Genomic DNA, 21,604 nt, shown 5'->3' on the forward strand with positions numbered 1-21,604 from the left:
GAGGGGCGGGGCTTGCCGGCTCTGGCTCCGCGAGTCCTCCTTTTTGCACACACACGAATACAAAGAGCCATACGACCTTCGGGTATCCTTTTTCCATTTTTTTTCTCCTTAATCTTGTGTGTGTTTTCAAATTTTTTTAAAAAAATAGAGATCTGTGGCAATGCTGGGGTGAGGAAACTGTTGCTAAGGGGAATGTGCGCTTTTCCCCATTTCTTTTTCTGTCTCTCTTCCTCTTTCTTTTTCCTGGTCAAGGTTTTAAATATACCAAGAAGTTGAGAAGCAGGAAGGCCGTGTACAACTGTTTCCAGCCAAATTTATAGAGATTTTTTCTTTTTGCTATCACATTTTAAGAACTGGTAAATTTTTATGGTCAGGGGAATTTTAAAAATTTATCCTCTTGGGAAGTGTAAGTTTCTTTTTTTAAGCGGGATGAAGGGATAATGTAAATTTCTGCCACAGGCAACGTGTAAGGGAGCGGAGATTTGAGACTCCCTCACAAAGCTGTTTGCGTGCGTTTTACACACCCTCCCCCAGAACCAAAACCAAGTGGCTTGAATGTGGCAATTGTCCAAGGCCAATAGGTTAAAAATGTTTGGATTTTATAATTGTGACACTCATTTCCCAGCGTGGGGGGGGGTCAAAGCCCTTCTTACAGTGTGTCTTACACACATTTTTCATGAGAACATTGTGCGTGTGTGTTTCTTTAAGCAAGTAATTTCGTAAAGATTTATCTTGGGGTTTTGTGCTTTGTGTATATGTACAGTATGTGTATATGTGCCGTATCAGATTTTGTTTTCAAAAGCGATTGCCTTTGTTTTTTTGTGTGCAAAGTAGCCCCTAGGATGTGGATTTTTTTGTTGTGTTCCCAAATGTGATCCAGACAGGATTTCATGTGCAAATTAAAGCGTAGAAGAAATCCTATGCATAGAATTACTTAGGCATTTTCATTCCATGTGCATTTACTGTATTTTCTGCTCTTCTTCTAAAGTATCAGATTAGTGAATAATTAAATAATTGCCAAGGAATATGCAGTCCATGTGGCAAATGAGGGTAGGCAATGCATTGAGTCTGTGGTTTAAAGCCGCCTTTAGTGACTGTTTTGCCTAAGTGGTTTTGCTTTTTATTGTCTCACGTTCTTAAATGTACAGCTGTGTATATTTTGGCCTTTATGTGTGGTTTGGTTGGTGTGTTCAGAAGGGAAGTTCTCTCTTGGCTTTTTGACAAAATGGTCGTTGATAGGTTGGGATTTGTTTGAAAAGCTTCACAGCTGGCAAAATATCAGGAAAATAATCCAGTCAAGTCCAATTCTCAAAAACTGTTCATGGTGGTGGTGATGGGGGAGGTGCCAAGAGGAGGCAAAGGCAAATAATATATGGGAGGGATAAGAAATGCATTTTGGTTATCATGTTGCATTTTTAAAATGAAAAGCTTTCTCCCCATGCCAAGAGCCACGGAGAGAAGTGTATGAATTAGAGAACAACAGGCTCAGAACAGCACCTCCGGTTACAGGAGACGTATTCTCACTTTTTTCTGTTACAGAACCATCGTCTCCTATTAGGAGTCATACGGAAAATATTTATATTCAAATCTCTATTGGCAGATTGGAGTGAAAGCATAGGAGGTATATGGGGTGATGAGGGAGAAACTGGAATGTCACAAGTGAAGTAGCGACCAGGAGATAAAAAAAGATCTACTGTAGAGTTCAAATTTCAGGACAACAAAACCTCTGTGTGATAATACATTTCCATTCCCCACCTCGCGTCCCACTCAGTTTCAAGCAGTATTTAAGACACCTAACAACGGCGATTAAACTGTTTGTACAGGTCTTGACATTCACTATAATGAAAGTAGCCCGTGTGGGCTCTGGGTTTATCTGTATTGAGTGCATTTTTATTCCCTAACAATACAAGTCAGATCAGTCTCAAATGTGGATCATTCCACAAGTTTAGGCCTGCGTATCTTTGAAATCTAGTCAGTCTAGTGCCCTTTGTGATGGCAGCAGTGTTAGGAATTTTTAATGGAGTTTTGCTCTTAATCTTTTTCGCCTTACTGCAGGTCTTCACGTATACTTCCTACCTTCTGGGAAAAGAGAGTTCTTCTAGAGCAGTATACACAGCCCAAGCCCCTGTCTTCCTAGACTATCTAATTTTTAGTAGAATTTTAGGCTCAGAGGCAATGTCCTTGCTTTGAATTTCTTTGTAAGAAACAAAATTCCTCCCACGAATATATCGTTGTCTTGGCCCTCCTACCAAAGCAAAACTAAACTCGGTTGGTTTTGCTTGGGAATCCGCGGGGCCCCTCGAGATGAAAACTTCTTTGAAGTAAGGGCAGCTGCCACCTTGCTGAAAGATCTGCAGCTGAGGCCGGCAGGAACGAAAAGCCTTCCGCCACCAAATGTATGAGGCCGACTTGTAGCCACTGTACCTATAATCGTGTACACGCAGCTTTGTGAGCAACAGAGAACAAAAGCAAGTAAACAAACAAAAAAAGGAAGCTAAAGATGGCGTCTGACGGCTTTGAAAAAGCCTCGCAGTCGTGTCCCTCCCTGAAGAGGCCCCACCCCTCCCTGGCTTGTTGAGTGATTGTGGATTGCGGCCAATAACGTCCCCAGCCCTGCTCCGCCTCATCGTCCAACCGCCAATCACCGGGGGCCCGGAGACTGGCAGGGCGGGGCCTCCCCGCGTGCGCGCGCTGGCCGGGTACACGAGCCGCGCCTCGGTCGTCCGCGGCCGCCCGCGCGCCCTTCTTGGCGGCGCTCGGTCAGCTGGCGCGGCGCGCGGGGCACACGCGGTGGGACACCCTTAGGGCCGCCAAGGCGGGATCGCCGCGGGAACGCTCCCGCCATACTCCCCCCAAGCCCTCCGAGCTTTTTTGGCCACGTAGTCTACCCACGGTGACCCAACGAGATCCCCGGCCGCGCCTCGGCCAATCTGCTGTCTGCGGGCCTTCTGAGGAACACCCCTTTCCCAGGACACCTAGGGCATAGTCTAGCGGGGGCCTCAGTGGCGGGTCGCCCTGTTCCCTGCGGCCTCGAGGGCGGAGCTCAGCTCTATTCTCCCTTGCGCCGCTGTGTCCTCCCTGCCTGTGGCTGAAACGTTCTCTTCGGAAATTGTTCTGCTGTCCCTCGTGCCCACTTTGTCATCTTTGACTAATATTTAATCAGCTAACGTTTACCGAGGGCTCGCTGGGCACACGAGACAGCTTTAGGAGCTAGTTTTTCATTTTTCAGTTTCTCCAGAAATGCAGGAAGAGGCATTTACGTCAGGCACATGGATATGGAAACCTTAAACCGGTAATTTAAATCTCACCAAGTTGCTTTTTAGCACATGTAAAGAAAAAAGTGCTATATCGGGTGAAAAACCCTCGTACTACTATACAGACATACTTGGAATTTTCGGATTACGTGGGATCCTTTTCTTAGGAACTCATTCTGCCCTCTGGGTCTACATCTTTTTTACCCCTAGAAACGAAGTCTTAGATTTTGTTTTTTTGTAGATCCTTAGATGGGTCAGTCTTTAAAAATGTAGAAAAATACTGTTTTATGGTATTTACTTACCTGCTCTTGTGTGATAAGGAGCTCATGTCTGATAGAAATAGGTTTTGAGAGGACCTTCTATCCGGTGAGCCATTTTGCACCTTCAAGTGGGGGAGAAGGGCTGACCGGCACAGCAGGAACTTTTAAATTTATTTATTTATTTATTTTTGGCCGTGTTGGGTCTTCGTTTCTGTGCGTGGGCTTTCTCTACTTGTGGCAAGCGGGGGCCACTCTTCATCACGGTGCGCAGGCCTCTCACTGTCGCGGCCTTTCTTGTTGCGGAGCACAGGCTCCAGATGCACAGGCTCAGTAGCTGTGGCTCACGGGTCCAGCCACTCCACGGCATGTGGGATCTTCCCGGACCAGGGCTCAAACCCGTGCCCCCTGCATTGACAGGCAGACTCTCAACCACTGCGCCACCAGGGAAGCCCCAGAGCAGGAACTTTAAGTGGCCATTTTCCTTTTTTATTTCTTAAAATGAAGATTATGGTATCGATTGCTATGCTTTCAGTAATCACATTTAAGGAAGTCCATTGCTAGCATGACCCTGAATGAGTCAAGGGCCCATTATAAAAACATATATCATTTGAGTGATACCATACCCTATACACCTATTAAACAGTGGGAAAACTTTTATTTTTCATAGTTTGGAGGTGAACTCAGTCATGCAGAAAATTCAAACTCAGAATGGGTTGAAGCAAGCAAGGGAGCTGCCAAGGGTATGATATATTTAGTTCTAACAAAAATACATGTCTTGGGAGGAAAGGGATAGTTAAGATTATGGACAGTCTCACCCTGAGCTGTCTGTCTAAAGAAGATGAGTTTTCTTTCTTCTTTATCTAAATACTTATTTAAAAAAAAACAAAATTTTTGAAAAGTACATTTTCTAGGCTCCTTTCACATGTATTAAAATTAGACCAATACAGAATGAGCCCCAAACACACAGATTTTATGTAAACTTAAGTTTGACAGCTGCTGCCATTTTGTGTTGGCAGCTCATCATAGGATTGAAGATCTTTTTCTTAACATTCAATTCTAAAAGTTGATAGCATTTTGCAAAAGGCATGTATGTTATTCAGTGGTGGTCAATCTTAGTTTATTCCTGTTTTTTCTTTCTTGAACAAGAATGCAAACTCTTGGTTTCAGAATAAATCAGCAATCTGAAGTTGCAAAAGTTGACAGTATTAAAGTTTAATAATAATGGTATAGACACTGCCTGGATAATTTACTCCAGTTAACTGTTGCTTTGCCAGACATTCCATGGATTGCTTCATGGGCTATTAAACAGTTATACATTTTGAGAGGTAAAATAAAGATACCATAATAAAGTTTAGCTATGTTAATAATGTTGGCAGGGTTAAATGGGCTTTAGAACCTTAAACTAGTGATGGAAAAAAGCAAGAATGATTAATTACGGTAGGTCTGGAGTGTTAGAAAAGAAGAATTTAGCAGGTTGTAGCAACAGATAATGCAGCACTATCTATAATAAAGTTCTTTTATCAGTTTGAATTATTCAAACTGAGAAATGTCTGTAAAGTAAAAAGAGTGTCTCAATAGCATATATCTTCGTCTTCCTCTCTCCATGTCAATGAATCTTGGCCGCTGAGTTCATCTTTTTCTTCTCTGCAGTCTCAGGGAAGAGCTTGCCTTCCTTCCTTCTCATGGGCGAATCCTTGCTTGAAGAAAACTTAAATCCTTTCCTAATATGTTTATCCTTTCCTTTTTCACTGGCCTTTTTCTTTCTGCTTTTTAAACATACTGAGGCTCTAGTGCCCTCTCTGACTTCCTATTTCCTTCCTTTCATAACTAAACTCTAGAAAACTTGACTTCATGTCTTGCTTCCATTTTCTCTCCATCACGTTCTCTTTCATCTACTGCATAGTATTACTTTCACTACAAAAAATACCTCTCTGGTCATTGCCAGTGACCATCACAGACAAATAAAATGTATTTCCTTAATTTGCATCTTTTCTAACCATTCTGCTGCACTTGTCACAGTTGATTGGATCCACTTTCTTGATATTCTTCTTCTTTTTAATAAATTTACTTATTTATTTTTGGCTGCGTTGGGTCTTCGTTGCTGTGAGTGGGTTTTCTCTAGCTGCAGCGAGTGGGGGCTACTCTTTGTTGTGGTGTGCAGGCTTCTCATTTCTCATTGCAGTGGCTTCTCTTGTTGAGCACAGGCTCCAGGTGCGCGGGCTTCAGTAGTTGCTGCACGTGGGCTCAGTAGTTGTGGCTCACGGGCTCTAGAGTGCAGCCTCAGTAGTTGTGGTGCACAGGCTTAGTTGCTCTGCGGCATGTGGGATCTTCCCAGACCGGGGCACGAACCCGTGTCCCCTGCATCGGCAGGCGGACTCTCAACCACTGCGCCACCAGGGAAGTCCCTTGATATTCTTTGTACTTTGGCTTTCATAACACTCTTTTCCTCCCACCTTACTAACCATTCTTCTCTTTCAATGAAGCCTCTTGCAAGGATTGGCTCAAAGTGCTGTCCTTGGCCTTTGCCAAGGACTTTGTATTTACTCCTTGGAGAGCTCATTCACTCTCTGAAGTTCAAATATAACCTCCTACTAAAGTTTCCAAATCTGCATTCCAGCTCTGACCTTCCTCCTGTTTTTGTTTTTCAGTCCTAGCCAGTTGCTTTCAGAACATTCCATTTAAAGATGCTGCCATCAATTTGAAATTTAACATGTTGTATAAATACACATCTCAAACATGCTGGTGCCTCCTCTCAGCTTCCTCATTTCTATCATTCTGTCAGTGGTACCATCTTCTGACCCTCAGGTTTATAATCTTGAAGCTGTCTTTAACCAATCTCTATCCCCCACATTTATTAAGTTAAGAAATATGATCAGTCCTTCCTCCAGGATATTGAACCTTCATATCCACAATGCTGATTCTCATCACTTCTCTCCAGGATTAAACAATCTCCTAACCTCTAACTGTTCCACTTTAGGTATCTAAGACAGGGGTCAGCAAACTATAGCCCCTAGTCTTAGGTCTGGCCTGCCACCTGTTTTTGTATGGCCCATGAGATAAGAATGGCTTTTATATTTTTTAATGTAAATATTAAATGTAATTTGTGACATTTCTGTGTCCATAAATAAAGTTTTATTGTAACACAGCCATGCTCATGTTTATGTATTGTCCATGGCTGCTTTGTGCTACAGTGGCAGAGTTGAATACTTGTGACAGAAACCACATGGCCTGCAAAGCCTAAGTTATTTACTATCTAGTCCTTTACAGAGAAAGGTTTGCGGACCCCTGCTCTAAGAGTTTCCTTAACTCGATTTTCAAAGTCCTCTGTCAGCTTTCTGTACCTTTTATATAAGCCATTTTGCTCTGATCTCTCACATGTACCCTTTTAATTCTGTTATGTTTTTTTTCCTCTCACTTATCACGTCTTCTTACGACCCTCCCAGTTCATCCTATATCTTGCTCAAGGCTCAATTGTAGGTTTTTCTTCGATAAGCCCCCTTCCACATGATTTCATTCTGTTGATCTTTCTATTATTTTGAACTAACTCCTCAAGATTTTTTTAGTCTGTACCATATTTTTAGGCACATGTGTATATTTTGACTTGTTCTTTAGACATTCTATTCTCACATGCACCGTAAGCTCCTTGTGTGTAGGGACTTTTGTCTTCCCTTCACTTGAGTACTTGGAGGTGGCAATCCATTTTGGTGACTCATCCTTTAGCATGGCCTTTCATATAGAGAATTTTTAGAAACACATTTTTGTTGTTGTTTTTAACTTGCTCATCTTCTCTAATGGGGATATATGTAACTAATGATATTAGTGTTTTGTTTTTAATAATTTATCCAGCATTTGAATTGGTGTCTGGTTAGTAAATATCATAATGTGAAATGTTCCTTTAACACCTGCCAACTCCAGTTTCCTCATGCTTTTATTTCAGTGTCTTAGAGCTTATGTGGGAGACTCTAGCAGGAGCCTGGGAAACTAAGTCAGCAGTAATATCCATAGGAACCCCAAAAGAGTTATTTGAACGCCATTATGCTACACTGCACTGTACCAGGTTTTTATAGACATATTACTTCAAGAAAACACCTATTTGTTGCCCTGAACGTGACATTCTAAAATGGACATAATTAGGTAATACACAAAATCGAAAAGCAGAAAGAAATTGAGGGACAAAATTATAGAGCAGATAGTATCATGATATTTTATGTCAACACAAATATGAAAATATATTTAGCATTAAAAACTAGCAGAGTTGAAATTATCCTTAGTCTAAACCAGGTCATGATAGTAAGTAAATTACAAATACTCTGTTTTCTCAATACCTTTCTAATTTGCGTCACAGAAGGTTTTGTACTGATAAATGCGTCTTTGTATACTTGAATTCATTTTTTCTTAGAAATGTGCTATTAAATTTAGAGGGGAAACTCCCCAAATTCTATTTCAAGCCATTGTATTTTTTTTTTTTTTCAAGATTAGGACATCAGGATGGATGTCCAGGATGGGAAGACAAAAGGTTTCAGGAATCTCGCTGTTACGTGTGGAGCACTGACTGTGTGCCAGTATTCTGTAGATGCCTTATATATATTATATACAGTCTTCACAAAAACACTCAAAGTAGGCAGAGATGAGAACACTGGGGCTCAGAAAAGGGAATTATATGCCCAAGTTCACACAGCCCATTTTAGTGCTGTTTTGGGAAGATTACCTAAGAAAGACCATTTAAGGGGAGGGAGGGGCTCAAGGTAGGCACAACGCTGGCAGGGGTAAAGGCCTCCTGCAAGAAAGAGTGAGTTTTGGGGGCAAAAGTATTGCAGTTGTCAATTTGATCCCAGGAAGTGTACCCACCCGGAGTCCCAACATGATGCATCTTTATTTCTATTTTTTTTTAATTTTTAAAAATTGAAGTATAGTTAATGTAAATTATATGTTACAAATGTACAATATAGTGATACACAATTTTTAAAGGTTATACTCCATTTATAGTTATTATAAAATATTGGCTACATTCCCTGTGTTGTACAGTATATCCTTGTAGTTTTATACATTATTTATTTATTAAAAACAGTTTTTTTAACTGAAGTATAGTTGATGTACAGTATTATATAAGTGACAGGTCTTAATTTCTTGTTGTACAAATCCTGAACCCAAGTGGTATATTACTGTTTACATAATTTTCTTTTTCTCACAACATCCATGTTTCAGATTAAACTCTGCATGATGTTGGTTTTGAAAAACTTAAAAACCCCGCTGGAGCATGTAGGACCTTATTTAGGAAGGAAAAGGATATATTAATGATTCATCCACAAATTGACCTGGGAATCACTTAGTGCTTTCCTTTAACCTTTCGTTTTAATTTGACTTTAACCTTTATTTTTTGTTGTTGTTGTTTTTGTTTGTTTGTTTTATTTATTTTTGGTGGCGCTGGTCTTCATTGCTGCGAGTAGGCTTTTCTCTAGTTGTGGAGAGCGGGGGCTACTCTTTGTTGCAGTGCATGGGCTTCTCACTGTGATAGCTTCTCTTGTTGCAGAGCACGGGCTCTAGGCACGCAGGCTTCAGTAGTTGTGGCACGCAGGCTCAGTAGTTGTGGCGCACAGGCTTAGTTGCTCCACGCCATGTGGAATCTTCCTGGACCAGGACTCAAATCTTCCTGGGCCATGTCCCCTGCATCGGCAGGCAGATTCTTAACCACTGCGCCACCAGGGAAGTCCTAGCCTTTAGTTTTTTAGGTTTAACTATGCCTTCCAGTGACTCTAATGATAGAGAAGCAGTAAATGGATTTAAGTTCTTACAAGATGTGAATATCTAGCACAGAAAAGCATTTCTTCGATATAAAGGGTAGAAAAAGCAAATTAAAGACTATTCTTTAAAAACCAAATGTAATTAAAATGCATTGTCAGATTTACATTTTAGTACCTCAGAGGCATTGATATTGCCTGTTTCCGAAATGAGATTGCTGACTCAAAACAAACAAACAAACCAAATCTTGGAATGTGGAGAATTCTCCTAACCTTCTCCTCTCCTTTTTTTTTTTTTTTCCTCTCTCTCCTCTCCTTTTAATTGTGATGTTATGATATAATTTACAGGGTAAGATAGAAATGTATCTCTTGAGGAAATTGTAAACATACTTAAGATTTTGTCACTTAGGGAGCTTCAGGCAGAAAGATTCTTTTCTCTGTAATCAAGTGTCATTTAGAAAATGACAATATGAAGTTCCTTGGAGTGTTCTCAGTGGTACAAACCAACCCTCCCACACTTTTTTTTTCCTCCTGAAGTAGTTTAGTTGCTTAACTACAGTGATTCAAAAGAGAGGCAGTTTGGCTTATCATTGACATTCTGGTCTCTCCTTTTGGGGGCTGGTTGTGCGGGTAGAGTGGCAGCATGTAGCTACTTAGACAATCCCGTTCAGCTCTGCCTCTCCCTTAAGCAGCATGAGAAGTGGAGTTGAGGGTCCCCAGTTGGTTTCTCTGGGCTTCCAGCTGGAGGATTCAGAACAGCTAGTTTCTATTGCAGAGGCTGTAGGCCCAGGTGTACAAAGTGTGAGAGTAGGGGGCTGTGCACAGCCCTGGTTACTGCAGCTCAACTCTCCTATCCAGCTTTTCCTTTCATTTCCCTGCCCACCCCCAAAACATTAATGATATAATAGTGTGAAGTTGGCAACATGTTGGGGGCTGCAATGATTGGCCTTTTCCTTGTTTAGGAGTCTTACTCTGAATGCATCTGTATGCAAATTATAAAGACGGTAGAATCATGATTTTTTATGTCAACAAAAAGTGGTATCAGTTTAAATACACACACACACTAAACTGAAAGTAGCCATAACTGGATTCTGCTGTCTTCCCCTGACCTTGAAAAAGATATATAAGTTCTCTGCATGTCTCTTCTCTGGCCCTGGGTTAACATGTGTTTCCTAGAGCTGTTGTGTGGATGAGATTAACCTACATGAAGTGTTCTGAACTCCTTAAGGAAGGATGTCAAAACAATAAAATGCAATACTGTTTTTACAGCCAAGACAGAGAGATGGAGAAGACAGATCTACATTTTCTTCCTTAATTTTCTGATCTTTCCAGATGCCGGTGGGTCCTTTTGAGTCCCATCTCTGTTCCTTAGCTTGGAGTGGTGGGGAATTCCATGCCTTCCACCCTCTGAAACTGTGTTCCTCCCGAAGGCCTTTGTAGGCCCACCCTTTTGGGAAGGGGTGAGTGTGACCCCCAGTGTGTTGAGCTAGGGCAGCACAGGATCTGCACAGAGAAGAAGGCCCTCTGCTGCATAGCCCAAGGAGAGGCAGCCATGGACTGTGTGCCCCTTCAGGACTAGCCCACTCCTCCTTCACAGAACCCAGCCCCGGGGGCCCAGGCTGCTCCGACCAAACTCCATGAAAAAGGAGAGTGAATCCAAAGAGACCAGAGCTTCGTGCGGTCCGGTCGACTGGGGACACTTTTGCAGCAGTCCAGCAGCGTGAGCACGGGCCTTCCTGCCTCTGCCACCATGTCCTTCAGCGCCACCATTCTCTTCTCCCCTCCCAGTGGCGGTGAGGCCAGATGCTGCTGCTGTGCCTGTAAGAGCGAGACTAGCGGGGGCAGCACAAGCTGTCAAGGCGGGAACCCTCCTCCCAGCACCCCGATCACGGTCACCGGACACGGCCTGGCCGTCCAGAGTTCAGAGCAGCTCCTGCATATCATCTACCAGCGGGTGGATAAGGCCGTGGGTCTGGCTGAGGCTGCGCTGGGTCTCGCCAGGGCCAACAACGAATTGTTAAAACGTCTCCAGGAGGAAGTGGGTGAGCTGAGGCAAGGGAAGGTGCCCGTCCCCGATGAAGACGGCGAGAGCCGGGTGCACGGCTCCCCGCCCGAGGAGCCCGGGCCCCTCAAGGAGAGCCCCGGAGAGGCAGACAGGGCCTTGCCGGCCGTGGAAGAGGAGTGTGACAGTGTGGGCAGCGGCGTGCAGGTGGTGATCGAGGAGCTGCGGCAGCTGGGAGCGGCCTCAGCTGGGGGGCCTGGGCCCTTGGGCTTCCCGGCCGCTCAGAGAGACGTACGGCTCCCGGTATGCGCCCTGGCTGCAGGCGAGGGGCCTCCGATGCTCAACCCCGTGAGTACGCAGCGCAGGACACTAGCGGGGCTGTGCTTCTGTGCTCTTCCCGGCCTCTTTCTCTTCTCTTCTCTCCATCCTTCAGCCTTTCTTTCGGTTGTATCTGTGACAGAACAGCACGGTACCCAGTTTCCTTTGCCGGCAGGGAGAGTCAGCCCTCCTGGGTTTTTTGTTTTTTGTTTTTTTGGGTTTTTTTTTTTTGGTACCGTGGCCTCTCCGGCAGAAGGTCATTTTCTGGCGTGAGTGGTGTCGGGGCAGTGGTACTGCGCTCCCTCTCTCTTGCTCTGCATGGCACCTTCTCCACAGCTGCCTTGGCTGCTCCGTGGGTTCTGCCTCTCCTGGCAAGGATGCCTGCCGAGCACAGACGGCTCATTCATATTTGATCACGGGCCCTCTGCTTGCCAAGAGGAATTCAGGACTATGAGGGAGATGGGGATGTGAGGAGAGAGAGGCAGAGGCGGGGAGAGAGAGAGAAGGGAAAGTGGGAGGGAGAGGACAAAGATAATAGCCGACAGGTGTAGGGAGGGAAAGAGGCAGGCGGAAATGAAGGGAAGGAGAAAAAGTGGAAAACAAGAGCAGAGGAGAAAGGTGAACCTAAATGGAAGGAGAATTGATGCAAGAGAGAGAAAATGAGGTAAGGTGGGAGGGAGGTAGAGGACAGGAAATAAAAATGAGGAACAGAAATGAGAGTTGAGAGTTCACAGTAAGAGGATGATAACATGTAGGGAGAAAGAGGGAAGCGAGCAGGCCTATTTTGTGAGCAGGAAAAGACAAAGAAGCACATGTGCTATTTCAGCTTCTTTACTGCTCAGGGCCATATGAGCAGGAAAATCCTGGCTGAGGAGAGTAAAAACTGCAGAAGTAGTTTCACACATGGAAGTATGGAAAGGAGATGGAGCAACTGTAGAGATCTCAGAGATGGGAAACTAACAGATGTGTTGCCACTTGAGAGACAGTGGGAGGTCTGTCAGCTCTCCTCCACCCTCTCCTCCAGAGCGTCCTCCCTCTGCCCTGTCTCTGTTCCTCCTCCCCGCCACGACGAGGCCCAGACACCCAGGAAAGTGTAGAGCAGCAGAACACACAGGGTTGATGGGAGGGATGAGACTCCCAGCCCATCTGCTGGATCTGAGGAGTGTGACCAGTTGTGTCACACTGCAACTGGTCACTGCTCCCCTCCGAGGCCTAGCCACGTGCGGGTGATGGCCCCGCGGCTCGCCTCAGTCTGTGCCCCGCCAGGGACTATCCTTGGTTTGGGACTGTTGGAGGAGGAGCTGGGAAGGTGGGAGGAGGCTAGGAGGTACCTGGCCAGGCAGAGCCCTGAGCTGTGGTTCTTTCTGGCAGGGAAGGCTTCCAAGCCAACAGGATGGAATTAGATTTCACAGCACAGAAAGCAGCTCACAGGTCTATAAATCTCAGCCTCCTCCCCCACTTCTTTCTGTGTTTTTTTCCCCCCACTTTCACTGTTTTGTTTTCTGGGCTGCAAAAATCCCCCTCCTTTCTTCTTTCCTCTCTCTCTCTCTCTCTCTCTCTCCCCCTTCCTCCCTCCTTCCTTCCCCTACCCTCTATGTCCTTGAGTGAGGGCACAGGCAGGCAAGCAGGTGTCAGGGCAGTGACAGTCAGATGTGGCCAGAGCAGGATCAAGGTGAGGGCACACACTGGCCCCCGCAAAGGGAAAAGGGCGGGGTCGGGGAGGCAGTGCTAGCCTCTCTAGAGATTTCCGACTTTATATCTCCCTCCTTTGCTCCCATATCTCTCCTTTTTATTGTTATTTTATTCTCTTGCTCCTCTTGCTTTGTTTTCCTTTCTTTTCATCACTTCCTCCCTCAACTCCTTTCAGGCAAAACACTTACCCAGCTACATTTCCTATACTCAAGCACACAGCGTAAATGACTACTCACAAAGCGTCAGAAACATGCCTTCTCTGTATAATCAGTCCTGTGGTAATGACCCAACATGAGAGGCCCTGTACCCACAGAAATATTTGCCCACACTCCTTGTTCATTATACTTGGCCAATGAATGATGGTTGATCAGGTTCCCGTAAGCCTGGCTGGCTAATAGGCTATTCTTTTTTATGTTCTTAGCTGGTGGATGATTATGTGGCCTCTGAGGGTGCAGTGCAGCGGGTGCTGGCCCCTGCTTATGCCAAGCAGCTTTCACCAGCCACACAACCAGCGATCCAGCGGACAACCTCAGAGACAGGGCCGGAAAACGGAACCAAGCTGCCCCCGCCCCACCCCGAGGACATGCTCAGTGCTGCTGCTGCCCTGGAAGGTGCCTTGGAAGAATCAGGCCCTGGGGGAACTGGGGAGCTGAGACACTCTCTAGGATTTACTGCCTCCCCATGCAGGACCAGAGGGAGTGGGCAGAAGAACTCCAGGCGCAAGAGGGATCTGGTCCTCTCTGTAAGTGAGCTCGCTTTCTCCATGTTTTTCTTCAGTCTGGAGAGATAAGTGAAGAGGGAAATGTGGGTTGATTTTAAACCTCCCATATTGAATGAATGGTATCCTGAAGCCTGCTGGAGTGGGAGGGGCAAGAAGGAGACAGCCTCTTCCCTAGCCCAGGGACAGGCAGCCCTGCTGCTATCAGTGGAACTTCTTTAGATCTTCCCAGATAGATTGATATCTTCCATTTAAAGATAAGGGAATTATATCATATATATAATTATATAATTACATCATATCTCCTGGTGATCTCATAATCCTGATGGGAAGATCCTTAAGGGGTTGAGCAGATTGACGGCAGCAGAGCAGCACTGGAAACTGCCTGCAAATTACCAGTGTTCAGGGTGAGTAGCAAGGGTCCCCATGGGCGGAAAGGCCAAGGTGTCCTGAGGTGGTCTCATACCCCAAAGATGCAGAGGGCCACTCAGCTCAGGTGTAAAAGGTTTGGAGATTCTACTGATTCTCAGAGCACTTGGCAGGGAAGGTACTGATATGATCCAGTTCTGCCTGAAACCTTGCAGTGGATCGCAGCCTCGGAGCGTCACTAAACATCCTACAGTGTACAGGATGTCTCCCCCAACACCCCCATTATCCAGCCTAAAATGTCAATAGTGCCGAGGTTGAGAAACCCTGTTTTAGGGTGACCGCAGACCTTTGGATCCGCTCTGTCGCCCAGAACATCTTTCTGATAACTGTGGGGATGTTCTTTAGCCATATCGTGTTCCCATTGACGGTAATGGGTCTCCACTCTCTGGATAATGGCTGATGAGGTAACTTGAGGGCTCTGGTTAGGAGTGGAGGTCACCACTGACATCCAGCAAGATCTCATCATAGTATAGAACTCATTTCTCCTTGTTACAGTCTTAGTAAAGATTGAAAACAGCTGACTACCATTTATACCTCCTTTATTCATATTACTTCTTTCTTTTTCTAAGAGATCCTACTTTACTCTGCCTTTTCATTTGATGTTTTTACATTGACGTATGCTTTTTTTTTTCTCTCTCTCTCTCTTCCAGAAGACACCATTCATAATCAGTATCAACTGGTTTCTAACCTTCATTTCAAATTTTGGTTATGTTCAGTGACATGTCACTTATCAAGAACAGGGCATAGGGGGACTTCCCTGGTGGTCCAGTGGCTAAGACTTCATGCTCCCAAAGCAAGGGGCCTGGGTTCGATCCCTGGTCAGGGAACTAGATCCCACATGCTGCAACTAAGTGTTTGCATGCCGCAACTAAAAGAAAAAAAAAAAAGATCCTGCATGCCATAACTAAAGATCCCGCATGCCGCACGAAGATCCCGTGTGCTGCAGCTAAGACCAGGTGCAGCCAAATAAATAATATTAAAAGAAAAAAAAAAAAAAAACAGGGACTAGGTTTAGTTTCTTTGTCATGGATTTCTGGCCCAAGAGGGCACTGTTGTTGCCAGTGATAGAAACGGAGGCTTATACCTAGAAGTACATTTCAAGGGATTTCCCAAAAATTCATAGTGCTTAAATTGTGAATAAATGTGTGACAATTAAAATTTGCATAAAATCAGGACTTTTGATCAGTTCCATTCCTCTAGTGCCTACTAACTCCAGCGAGAGGTCTAGTGATGAGGCCTGGCTTCTTCCTGCCCTTTGGAGAGCTCAGCATGGGACCTTCTGGGAGGACAGCATTCTCAGTCATCCTGCTCTGTGTTATAGTGCTTGAAGAGGCGTGAGAGGACCAGTCAGGGAGTCTTGCTGCCTGTCACAGAGAAAGATGTAAATGTTCTTGTATTAGTCTGTGGGTTTAGAGGGAGAGGGATAGTTGCAGATCTTCACTGTTCCAACCTTTAGCTCTGGGAAGGAATGAGAGAGGCATCTCTCCAATCTGATGAAGCTGCTGTGGGTCGCTGCTAGAGATCCAAAAGGACCAAATCGGAATCTTAATTCCTTGGACTGCTGCAGATCCCAGCCACCCACTGGGGAAATTATTCATTTTTAGCTCACTCAGGAGGTAGGTGAGCCAGCAGCCTTTACAGTCTTAATGCTTATTATTGTCTAGAGTATTTTCCCTTTCCACTTCAAGCTTGGTTGGATGTTTATCAGCTGATCTCTTCCAAGCCACTTGAATTGGAAGCTATGCAACTCCCCCACCCTACTTTTTTTTCTTTTCTTTTTTTCTGCAACTCTTTCAAATTCTTTCTGAAGCATTTACCCATCTTTTGTGATTTTTCAAGTTCGGACTTCTAAGAGGTAAAATAACTATATCAAATATGAAGCTAGTACAACAGTCTTTTTTATAGAGTGGAGACCCTAACCATAAAGAGTTAACAGTAATTTCCTAAGTTGATATGGTCAGTCAGCCATAGGGCTAGGAGCGTAAATTGGGCATTTTTTAATATGAAGCTGAAATCCTGAGATCAGCATCCCATCAGTTTGGGACTGGGTAATTTCCATTGACTGAAGGACCTTGGAATGAAAATATAATCAGAAACAACAAAACTAAATTTAATAGGAAGAAATGTAAAATCCTGCATTAAAGTTAAAAAAAAAAAAACAGTTGCAGAATGGTGGAGATAGTAATCCATGTGGAAAATGGACTACAAGCTCACTATGAATGAACCCTGTGACACTGAGAGTAGGGATGGGCTTGCTAAGAGAGGTACAGCATCTTGGGTTTCATTCCTAGAAGTATAGAGTTCTAGTCGGGGAAGTAATGTTCCCTTTGGCCAGACCTCAACAGATGAGTTAGATTCAGTTCCAGGTGCCATGTTGTAAGAGGGACACTGGCAAACCAGAGAGGCTCATAGTTTCATGAGGAGTCTGTCTGGCAACTATGTCATGAGGAATGGTTGAAGCACTTGGTGTTTAGATGGGATAAGAAAAGACTTGGTAAGTACATGGAAGCTGTCTTCGAATACTTCAGGTGCTGTTAGGGCAAAACTGGGGTCAGATTTTGGAGCATCTAAGGCAAATTTTTTTTTAATTAATTGATTTATTTTTGGCTGCACTGGGTCTTTGTTGCTGCACGCAGGCTTTCTCTAGTTGAGACGAGCTTGGGCTACTCTTCATTGCGGTGCATGGTCTTCTCATTGCGGTGGCTTCTCTTGTTGCGGAGCACGGGCTCTAGGCGCGCGGGCTTCAGTAGTTGTGGCACGTGGGCTCAGTAGTTGTGGCTCGCAGGCTCTAGAGCACAGGCTCAGTAGTTGTGGCGCTTGGGCTTAGTTGCTCTGCAGCATGTGGGATCTTCCTGGACCAGAGCTCTAACCTGTGTCCCCTGCATTGGCAGGCGGATTCTTAACCACTGTGCCACCAGGGAAGCCCCTGAGGCAAAATTTTTTAACAATTAGAGATATTCAATAGTAGCTGAGTCAAAAACTAGTGAGAACCCATCATTAAAGGTGTATAAGCAAAGGTAGTGACTTCCCTGGTGGCGCAGTGGTTAAGAATCCGCCTGCCAATGCAGGGGACGTGGGTTCGATCCCTGGTCCGGGAAGATCCCACATGCTGCAGAGCACCTAAGCCCGTGCACCACAACTGCTGAGCCTGCGCTCTGCAGCCCGCGTGCCACAACTACTGAAGCCCGCACGCCTAAAGCCCGTGTTCCTCAACAAGAGAAGCCACCGCAATGAGAAGCCCACGCACCACAACAAAGAGTAGCCCCCGCTCACTGCAACTAGAGAAAGCTCACATGCAGCAATGAAGACCCAACATAGCCAAAAATAAATAAATAACATTAAAATTTTTAAAAAAAGAAATGTCCACTTGCAGTAGCCCTGGTGTATATTTGCTCTCTCCTTGCTGTTAGGAGTGTGTTTGTGGAAGTGTTTGAAACCCTCTACTGTAGTGATCATATTCCCTGGGAGCAGAAGGAAGACCAGGGGGTAATCCTGGAGACTCCACAGAAATTAAATGAAAAGGAAAGAAAGGGAGGGTTCATTAGAAATACTAACTTGGATCGGCTCTCTGGCTAAGAAAGGGCATCAACAGAAATGGTACCTAGACTATGGGCAGGATTCAGGCAGAGAACCCCATAGGGACAGTGCCTAGGGACCAGAGGAGGGTTTCATCATATTTGCTCCTGGCTTGATTCTGTGTTTGTTTGTTTGTTTCCCCTAGAAATTGGTCCACAATGTGCATAACCACATCACCAATGACAAGAGATTCAATGGGTCTGAAAGGTACGATCCTCTTGAGGGAAAAGATCATAAGGAACTTTGCCAAGGAGAGGGAAATAGAGGGGGCTGCTTCAGTATAACAGTGAGGGTAAGGCTTCCATCTCACCATTGCCCCTTGTATGCTGTCTTAGGCCATGGAGGACTTTACCACAAAGTTGATTAGTGCTGGGAATCTCTGTCTAGCTTTTAAAATGCTGACGAGGGACTTCCCTGGCGATCCAGTGGTTAAAACTCCACTCTCCCTGGGCTTCCCTGGTGGCGCAGTGGTTGGGAGTCTGCCTGCCGATGCAAGGGACACGGGTTCGTGCCCCGGTCCGGGAGGATCCCACATGCCGCGGAGCGGCTGGGCCCGTGAGCCATGGCCGCTGAGCCTGCGCGTCCGGAGCCTGTGCTCCGCAACGGGAGAGGCCACAACAGTGAGAGACCCGCGTACCGCAAAAAAACCCCCAAAAAATCCTCCACCCTCCCACTACGGGGGGGCACGGGTTCCATCCCTGGTTGGGGAACTAAGATCCCACAAGCCACGTGGTGCAGCCAATAAATAAATAAATAAAATAAAATACTGCCTTATTCACTCTCTTCTCTTGTGGCAGCATCAAGTCCTCTTGGAATATTTCAGTAGTGAAGTTCCTTCTGGAAAAGCTCAAGCAGGAGCTGGTAACCAGTCCCCACAATTACACTGACAAGGAGCTGAAAGGTGAGAAAAACTAAGTTAACTCCCATCCCATCCTTTCTTCATCCCCTGTTCCTGGCCAGAGGAGAAGAGGCATATGGAGATGATTTAGGTGGTTTTGAAACTAGAGGACTTTAAAAAATTGGTTTTGGTTATTCTTTTCACCTGCAATACACACAGGATTGTCTCTAATTGCCTTTTTATTCCCCTACTCAGTCTGAAATGAAAATGGGAGAAGGAAAGGGCCAAAACACCATCATGCATGACATTTACACGCAGAGCCTGAATCTAGGGTGTTATAAAAAGGAGGTCAGAATCCAGCCCTGCTCTTTTGTCCCTAAATATTATGTCCTGGGTTTTCTACTTTCCTTGCTCTTCTGTTATTTGTCTGTAGCACTAAGAAAGCTTCTGCTAAAAAAAAAAAAAAAAAAGAAAGCTTCTGCTGAAAAAGTACTTGTAATCTGCTGTCAGCTGAGTAGAATGGGGGTAGGTTTAACTGGGAGTGGGGGAAGGGAGTTACAGAAGCATTGGAGTTGTCTTTTTTTTTTAACGTCTTTATTGGAGTATAATTGCTTTACAATGGTGTGTTAGTTTCTGCTGTATAACAAAGTGAATCAGTTATACATATACATATGTCCCCACATCTCTTCCCTCTTGCGTCTCCTTCCCTCCCTCCCTGGAGTTGTCTTTTTATAGTGGGAGGAGTTCCTGTTGGAGACGGAGGGAGGCAGAGGGAGCTAAACCAGAGAGGAATGAATAGATGCTGATGGATATACCCAGAAAGCCCATCGTCTAAACAGTGGTTCACCCTTCTCCCATCCAGTAGTATTAGGGCCAAAAAAAGGGCTGAGGACCCTGCTTTTTGCTGCCTGCCTTCTCCCTCCCCACCAGGAGCCTGTGTAGCCTACTTCCTTACTAAGAGGCGTGAGTACCGCAACTCCCTGAACCCCTTTAAAGGCCTAAAAGAAAAAGAGGAGAAGAAACTTCGAAGTCGCAGATATCGGGTAGGTTTCTAGTCTTTCCTTTCAAGATGCTAAACTCTAAACGCTAATAAATAAGTCACAGTGGGAAGGGCCAGGGGACGTGGCATCTGAGAAAAGAGTTGAGATCCAGGAACGGAGCAGAGGAGGAGGAGGAAGGGAGCCAGTTCTAAGATCTGACTTGGGTTCTCTTGAGGACTTGTGTTCTCTTGAGAACTTGGTTCTCTCGGGCACAGATTTTACACAGCCTCCCTTCCACCCAAAGCCTTTCCCCAAACCTAATGCGTGGTTTGTTGCTCTTCCTAATCTCTGTCCTGGGCTCCTACCTTAGCTTTTTGCCAACCGATCCAGCATCATGAGGCATTTTGGCCCTGAGGACCAACGCCTGTGGAAGGATGTGACAGAGGAGCTGATGTCAGATGAAGAGGACAGCCTTAATGAGCCAGGTGTCTGGGTAGCCCGGCCTCCCCGTTTCCGGGCCCAGCGCCTCACGCAGCTCTGCTACCACCTGGATGCCAACTCTAAGCATGGCACCAAAGCGAACCGTGTGTATGGACCTCCCTCAGACCGCTTACCTTCTGCTGAGGCCCAGCTCCTTCCACCAGAACTTTACAATCCTAATTTCCAAGAGGAGGAGGATGAGGGAGGTGATGAGAATGGACCTGTCTCCCCATCTTTTGACCAACCCCACAAAACCTGCTGTCCTGACTTGAACTCGTTCATTGAAATCAAGGTGGAAAAGGATGAGTGAAATCTATAACCAAGAATAACTCTGGCATCCGCCTCTTCCCATGTCCTCAAAATGGGTGGCCACAGGGCTTCCCAGAATAACGAGATGTCTTCTGCAGTCTGAGAAAGCAAAGCTGCCTCTCTTCTCAACACAGTCTCCACTAGAAGTGGAAGCTGGCAGCTCTGGTGGGATAAAAGGACTCATCTCCAAGGGGGAAATTCTCCCCCCCTCCCCCCGCTGTGAACGACAAGCCAGAAAATGCTTATTCCTAAGCATAACAGTGCCTCGGAAGAGCCTGGGCTGAGAAAAGGAGGATGGGTCCAAGAAACAGGAGGCCTTCTTGACGTATGCCCTGGTCTCTGAGTTGTTTTTTCTTCTGGTTTCACTCAAAGCTCTAGTGAAGCGGCCCTTGGTCGTACCTTCTACTTCTTCCCCTGACTGCTGGTCTTGCTCCGCAGTGGAAGCCGCACAGGACCAGGCCAGGGTAATACTGCCACCTGGTGGACAGTTTCAGTCATGGGCTTCATTCTTCTGAGCAGAACACAGGCTCCATCCGTATTTGGGAATTGGGATCTAGATGTAATAGCTATTGTTTATTGAATTATATAAGGAAGATTTTATTATTCCCATTGTACACGTGAGGAAATTAAGGCTTAAAGAGTTCCCCTGTCTCACCAGCAGCTGCTTTCCCACCGTGTGACCAAGCAGTATACGTGGCTTGGTAGCTATCTCTTAGTCCTGTCAGCCAAGCTGTATTTTGAGGAAGGTGAGTGTGTGTGTGTACGTGTGTGTGTGCACACAAGCACACATGCAGAATATATATACACACACAAAATTTGTGCCTTTTTGGATGGATTGGGAAGTAAATATGGCTTTCTCTTCACTCTGTCAATCATACAACAAATATTGATTTCTTACTAGGTGTCAGGTGCTGTGCTAGGTGCTACGGATAAACTGTTGAACAGGTTAGATACTGATCAGAAGTTTTATTGTCTAGTCAGGAAGCCAGGCATTTAAGTAAGCAATGAAA

The 21,604-nt window shown here is 45.3% G+C and overlaps 1 protein-coding gene across 3 annotated transcripts; it reads left to right on the forward strand.

Moving 5' to 3' along the window:
• The first annotated feature begins 10,659 nt into the window (after positions 1-10,659).
• LOC309957764 (uncharacterized protein C14orf93) lies at positions 10,660-20,994 on the forward strand. Of its 3 annotated transcripts, none has more exons than XM_082833205.1 (7): positions 10,660-10,712; positions 11,285-11,602; positions 13,686-14,006; positions 18,133-18,194; positions 18,785-18,888; positions 19,756-19,868; positions 20,176-20,994. In XM_082833205.1, the coding sequence occupies exons 2-7, from the start codon at positions 11,591-11,593 to the stop codon at positions 20,593-20,595; spliced, it is 1,032 nt and encodes a 343-aa protein (XP_082689331.1). In that variant the 5' UTR covers positions 10,660-10,712; positions 11,285-11,590; the 3' UTR covers positions 20,596-20,994. The 3 variants fall into 3 exon arrangements, with proteins under 3 accessions (XP_082689331.1, XP_082689330.1, XP_082689329.1); XM_082833204.1 differs by lacking the exon at positions 10,660-10,712 and having other exon boundaries at positions 10,884-11,602; positions 20,176-20,290; positions 20,411-20,994; XM_082833203.1 differs by lacking the exon at positions 10,660-10,712 and having other exon boundaries at positions 10,884-11,602.
• The last annotated feature ends 610 nt before the right edge of the window (positions 20,995-21,604 follow it).

Source organism: Leucopleurus acutus (genome assembly GCF_964270905.1).
Source record: "Leucopleurus acutus genome assembly, chromosome: 1".
NCBI classification, from domain to species: Eukaryota; Metazoa; Chordata; class Mammalia; order Artiodactyla; family Delphinidae; genus Leucopleurus; species Leucopleurus acutus.